This window comes from Branchiostoma floridae, chromosome 11, assembly GCF_000003815.2.
Source record: "Branchiostoma floridae strain S238N-H82 chromosome 11, Bfl_VNyyK, whole genome shotgun sequence".
Classification (NCBI taxonomy): domain Eukaryota; kingdom Metazoa; phylum Chordata; class Leptocardii; order Amphioxiformes; family Branchiostomatidae; genus Branchiostoma; species Branchiostoma floridae.
In genome coordinates, this window is record NC_049989.1 from 4,014,577 (window position 1) to 4,021,082 (window position 6,506).

A 6,506-nucleotide genomic window follows, 5' to 3' on the forward strand; every position below is an offset into this window, starting at 1 on the left:
TTCAATCAATAGAGTACAATAAGGATAATCAGTATAAAGTAGAGAAGATTTCTTTGACCAGGTAGGAGTCCTTTGCCCCAGAAACCTTGCTGATACTAAGTGAAATAATTCTGTTGTACTCCGAGAGTACCCTGGAAGGGCTTGCAATGCTTGCTGGCATGACGATTTGTGCTAGAGCGACTGACATTAGGGCTTGGTAGGAAGGGCCGGCTCTCATAGCACACTTATGGAGACCTTAGCTGACACTAATTTTTTTGCTCTGGGGAAAATACTGCCAAGGCGCTTGTTTTTCCAGAGCCACGATCTAGCTGCTCTCGATTTATAATCTTAAGCATTCGTTTCATATAATATCTTCACTCGTTCTCATTGAAATGTAAAAAAAAAATCAGTTTTTGTTCGAAAAATAAATCCTTCGAAATGATTAACATTGTTGACGATCATTATCATTTAGAAGTGGATGTTCCTAGGGACATTCAAAAAGTGGGCAGCATTTTTACACTAGGTCAAATAGAAAGCTTTGAAATCATTGAACAATCGGGTAACACTTGGTACAGTCATTTGCGATGTTACAGTCAAGTAGTAGTAGTTTCTTTAGAAAGCCAGAAAAACTGTAAAGCGTCACAAAAACAGCCACTTCTAGTCTTATACGTTGATAACATAACCGTGGCAACCATCGTACTCGTGGTGGTAACGTTTGTTACCGAATTTGGCGACAGGCATACTTAAGCACAAGATCAGTGACGGGAGCAATCTGGGGTGATCGGTCAGAGGGCCTGGGTAGCTAGTTTCATCCGCCGAACATTTGTTCTTGGAACTGAATTGTTACATTTTGGGCTACCATTTGAGTTCTTCGTGTCTTCTCGGGCGGCACCCATTTTTTAAGGGGTGAAATTCCACCCGCCGTGGCTATGATGATCTTGCAAGCCATGAACCAATGTGAATTTTGTGGTGCATTTTTGTAAAACATTACAGGGTTTGTGGAAAAACGAAGGAAGCAGTGATTTTGCCTAAAATTTGCTCCATATCAAGTCACAAAGGCAAGCGACACCTTTTTTTACATTGCAATGAGAACAAGCCCTTGCTATTTTGGACTCCTAACACTTTATATTGCGTTGTTGTTTTTTTTTTCTCACATCAGTAGCCATATCTCTCACCACATCATAATCAGAGGACCAAAATGCAAGGTTGGTGACGACAACTGCAAGTTTATTTTAAGTTCTACGCCAGATAAATCTATATCAGCTACATAAATCTTATTCAAAATTATACATTTTGTATTTAGCAAGCATAAAGGTCAAAGACATAACGAACATGTCTTCAATGGTATATTTCCCACAAAGCTCAAAATACTGTGTAATGAATTGGATGATAGCCTTTGTAGACCTATCACTTATAAGTGTTAACTTATATGTTTTATGACTTATCTAAAACCCAATGAAAATCATATAGTATTATATCTTTAGAGAAATGATTCATGCTTATATCTCAGATGTCAGATGTTCATTTTTTTACCACATTCTAATGTTTCCAATGTTATCAACAATTGTCATCATAAATTCTTCGTCAAATGAGTTTCGTTGAGGGGAAACATTGAAAATCGTCAATCTCACGATAAACCACAAACGTGTTTGACATAAAACATGCGCCAAAATCTTAAGAATATTGATATCTTGAGTAAACATAATCCTTATCAGGCATAAACTACCAGCATCTTAATCATTTTAGTAGCCATGATAGTGAGCTTTGAATTTCCTTTTCTCCATGGAAATGGCATAATGAAATATCAAAGTTAACGTATTTTCCGTGCTTGTGACAGTTGGTTAGCTATCATATAACGTTACATGTATTCAAGAAAGGTAACATAAATGTTGTGAGAATATTTGACACTGTTACAATGGTTAAAACGCAGGTAGGCCTGAGAGCTACAAATGGGCAACACAGTGACGTAGTGTTAAGTCGGACAAATGTCGTCATAGAGTAACCGTGTCGCCGACTAGCATACAAGAATTAGTCAATTAACCTTGTTAAGTTTAAGACAGCACTAAATTGACATAAAATACAATGCTGGGTACTGAATCCAAAAGGTGTTTTCGCAATTATTTTCAATTGTTTCTGAATGGTTTGAAATTCATATAGGCAGACAAAAACTGTCTCACTTACAAGTATGTTGTACCAGACGTAATGCTTCGTTAAATTCCATTTTGTCAACATGCATGACCAACAAGAAGTTGAATTTATTTGCCAGCATTGCATTGCAGTTGTCGTTGGGCATTACCGGAGTTATAACAATCACGTTCATTTCTTGCTTCTATGTTTTCAATGTTCCCTTATCTAGATTAATATAGATTTGTTCTGTTATCATCATCATCATCTCTGACATTATTTATCTCTGAATGCCAGCCTAAAATCATCCCTTTTGGCTTTGCTAATCACTTGTTTCGAACCTTTGTATCTCAAGTCATAATGTCTATTATTTGGTTTAAACCTATGAAGAGATTTAAGTTAGACTGTCTTAATGGTTCATGTCAGTACTCGTAGCTCCTCTGACATATATTCTAGCATGAAGAAACCAATGAACGAGAATCCATGTCGATGTTTCCACTCCATAGTTCAGTTTAAGGCAGCTTCCGGGGCCATCTTATGGAAGTTATCCATCTGGAGTAACAGGAAGGAGAGATAGAATCACACAAGAGTTTCTTTTTCTGTGAAGTGACTGGCAAACATGACATTGGATCTAACATATATCTTACTTGCTATATAGAGAATTGCATCAGTAGAAAACTGACGGAAAACTAAACAAGAGAGCATGAAAGCCGATATTGCTGTCGAGACACCACAATTTGACCACAACACATTTGCGGCGATACACATGAGGTCTCTAATTTTCGCCGAGCCCTTAAGTCGTCGAATAAGCCGATTTTTGTGTAAGACCAGCTCAACACCCGGCCTTTTTTTGCGAGATGACCGAGTGGGTTCCACACAGACCCCAAAATGTGTTGTTCAATAACATTTTATTTCCAAATTTTAACGATGATCTTTGTATATACATAACCTCAGCAATGTAAGAATAGAATATTTTGATGTGTTGAGATGCAAGTAATTCCAACTCGTTATCATAATCTATGCAAAAGATCAGAAGGACCACGTTTTGCACTAAGCCTATTCAAACCGCGGATTGGTTTTTGAGGCCTGTATCAAGTTTCATGTGACATAACTCTTCAACGGCTTCCTCTGTAGCCACCAATTGTTTGTGTTCCCATGACAATGGAATTGAAATGGATAATTCAGATGTTATATTTCCCTTTTCCAGCTTAAAAGGTTTGCCAAAGAATCCTCAAGAAGATCGTTAACATGTTGAACTTACTATATTGCCTGTGCATTTGAATATAGAGTTTGGCTGGTCTACAATTAGTATTTTTTCTTGCAGGGTTGAAGGACTAGTTGCAGACCTCAGTCATAGCTGACAAGCTATTCTACTTTTGACACTGACAACTACTACCTCGCTCTATGTCTGGCAGACCTGGCTAGCTGGGTTGGATCCTGGTAAAAACCAGATGAAAGATGTTAAAGAAACAGTAGGGGAAGCTTACTCTTCAAGCAGAGGTTGACGGGAAAAGCGTGTCCTTCTCCTTATATGCCGTCTTTTTCTGTCAATTAGCTAACAGGGGCGCTATCTAGTAGCAATATTTTAACTTACTATTGCAGATAACACTAGCATCCTCATCATGGCCGCAGTTATGGCTGCCCCATCCATTGTGGTTGCAGTACTCCAGACGTTCCGCATTTGCACCACAGTCCACGTTGTCCATAAAGATTGGGCCATTCCCCTGTCCGAATGCTGCACGCCATGGCGCCTCGCGGGCGCTACCGTAGCCGAGCTGACGGCACACCACATGAGCGTCGGGCAGGTCCCAGGCATCGTCACAAACCGTCCCCCATTGGCCGTCGTGGTAAACTTCTACCCTTCCCTCGTGGTCACCAGATCCACCGACCAGACGAACTGATGCTGTATGTATGTTTGTCATTAATTATACAAGTAAGACTCTCATTTGCATAAATCATATTAGTTGATCATCTCCTTCACAAAAATAACAGACGTACACAACCTATATCCCAGTACTGGGAAGCCGATTTCGTCTAGCCCTTACAAGCTTTCCGGTTTATATTACTTTCCCGGCATATATTCCTTTCCCGGCATATTCCCGGTTAAAAATCGCGAATCGACACCCCCCTTCCCCAACCCCCGAAAAAAAATCGCCAAGCTTCCCAGAGAGGCCGGTGAAGGAGGCTAGGTAAACACTGAGTGCCCGAGAAAAGAGGTTAATTTCTTGAATTATACATTCTCCTCATTAATCGTGTAAACTAAGCCGAGATTTTTATGCAATACATTTCAGGATTTCCATCATCACCTAATTTCCAAAGTCGCTCACTGCAGTTCAAAACAAGCCGCCAGGTGGCCCAAACTTACACGACTTACTCCCTGCCCAAAGACGTACGCACTACTCAAAAGTCATGAACCTGGCACTTGAGGAAAATTTTACCTCCATTTTTTTAAACCTCCGCTGCAGTACCGTAACTCACCGCTAGGAAGCCCATTATCGAACTTCACCTTCCTTTCCCCAACCCCTACATAACTACCAAAAATCATACAAATGATCACAACATCGCGAGTTATCTTGTCCGCAAACACACACACACACACACACACACACACACCGCTGTAGTGCCGACGGAAAGTGACAGGTTTATTTTCGAATAGGGCTTTCATTTCTGCAACCGCTACTCAAATACCAAATATCATGAAAGTCCATCAACAGGTACTATAATTATATGCTGTTGACCTACATATAGAGACACAACATCATGTCATAACCAAAAATATAAACTTCTTGGCGAAGGTAATAAGAATTACAACTATAACTTTACCTATAACGGCAACTGTACGTATAAAACTTACGTTCGCAGGAAACTCCGGCATCTTCTGAATGATCACAGTTATTAGTCCCCCAGCCATTGTGGCTGCAGCCTTGGAGAGCTGACTCTAAAGATAATCCGGAACATCCTACATCATCCAGCCAGATCTGTCCGGACCCCTGACCGAAGTGGGCCTGCGTTTGGGGTGTACCAGATCGGTATCCCAGCTGACGGCACAGCACCGTGGCATCGAAAATATCCCACCCATCGTCACAAACTGTTCCCCATTGGCCATTGTGGTTGATCTCTACTCTACCTTCGTAGTTCCGAGCTCCATTAACCAGGCGGATATGTTCTGACAAAACACACATAGGAACATAATACTTGTGGTCTTGAATGTATATTTTCACCTTGAAAATAATTTTGGTAAGCCCCAAAACTTAGTCTTCGTCTTGACCGTATATAGCTCAAATCCTGTTGGAATATATGACATTGTTAAGCCTCATATATTACCCTCTGCGATTGTATCATGCCTGCTGCTCCAACCTAGTCTAACTACGCACAAGCACTAAGTAAATAACATGTCTACCATGTTCGTACGTCTTGTACAGTAGCTATGTTACAAACGGTTGGATGGGGAAAGATAAGAACATTGTACCTGTAGCGCCAATCATGTAGACGTCGTTTGCATGTGGTCCACCTTTTCCGTTCCCGAAGCAGTGGTTCGAGGCCCCGTACATCCTGTACCTGTCCGCATCGGACGACCCTGCACACCACCCGTCGTTTTGCAGGGCAAACACCGTGAAGCCACGAGACTTGGCGACCTGGTAACACTTTTCCACGGCATTTTGGCGGGCTAAGTAGGCCCCGTCCAGGCGAGGATCTGACCCCTCGAGAGTTGGAATGGCGCGCTGTGTAGAGTCTGTCCAGCATCCCAGGTGTGAGTATCGCGCTGGGTGTGGGGGAAATATGTACATACAGAGTTGTGCTGTCGTCCCAAACGTTACAGGGGGCAGTTTGGGAAAATGTTTACTGTAACGATGTCAACCAAATGGTATTGGTCGTCGCAAAAAGTATTGTCTTTCAGACACGATGGACAGTTTCTATACGACATACAAATACAAAAGTCAACTTTCGTAGCACCTGTTCTTGGTACATGTTACAGGTTTAAGTTTGTTACCGGTATGTTATGACCGACGCATATACCTTGCTGGCCAATGCTGAATAAATATTCATTCCATCAGATAAACCTCGTCCAAAACGGATGGTGGGAGACAAGGCATCAAAATATGTTGGGGAAGACGAACATTACCAAGCGCCAAGATTACGGTAAATCTTCAGCTACTCTCCTCCAGGCCAGTCTCCGTTGCAGTCTTCGAACGGGCTGTTTTTTATGATCAGCGATGCTCAACGTTGGCTTTGTTCTCTTGTGCCGGGAAAGGGAGTTTACCCAGGAAGGGAGTTTGCTGTGGGAGTTTCCCAGTAGGAAGCCGATTTCGCCTAGCCCGTACAAGCTTTCCGGTGTATATTCCTTTCCCGGCATATTTCCTTTCCCGGCATATTCCCGGTTAAAAATTGCGAATCAACCTACC

At 41.7% G+C, this 6,506-nt stretch overlaps 1 protein-coding gene across 2 annotated transcripts in view; it reads right to left on the reverse strand.

Annotated features, from left to right (window-relative positions):
- Window positions 1–1,185: 1,185 nt before the first annotated feature.
- LOC118425668 overlaps window positions 1,186–6,506 on the reverse strand; it is a 40,140-nt gene continuing 34,819 nt past the window's right edge. Inside the window, exons 28-31 of one of the 2 annotated variants that reach the window (XM_035834667.1) lie at window positions 5,573–5,866; window positions 4,958–5,269; window positions 3,698–4,006; window positions 1,186–2,655 (exon numbers count right to left, since the gene is read on the reverse strand). In XM_035834667.1, the coding sequence (XP_035690560.1) occupies window positions 2,648–2,655; window positions 3,698–4,006; window positions 4,958–5,269; window positions 5,573–5,866 (923 nt within the window). In that variant the 3' untranslated portion in view covers window positions 1,186–2,647. Of the gene's footprint in view, window positions 2,656–3,697; window positions 4,007–4,957; window positions 5,270–5,572; window positions 5,867–6,506 lie in introns of those variants that run through there. The other variant, XR_004832317.1, reaches the window with a different exon arrangement.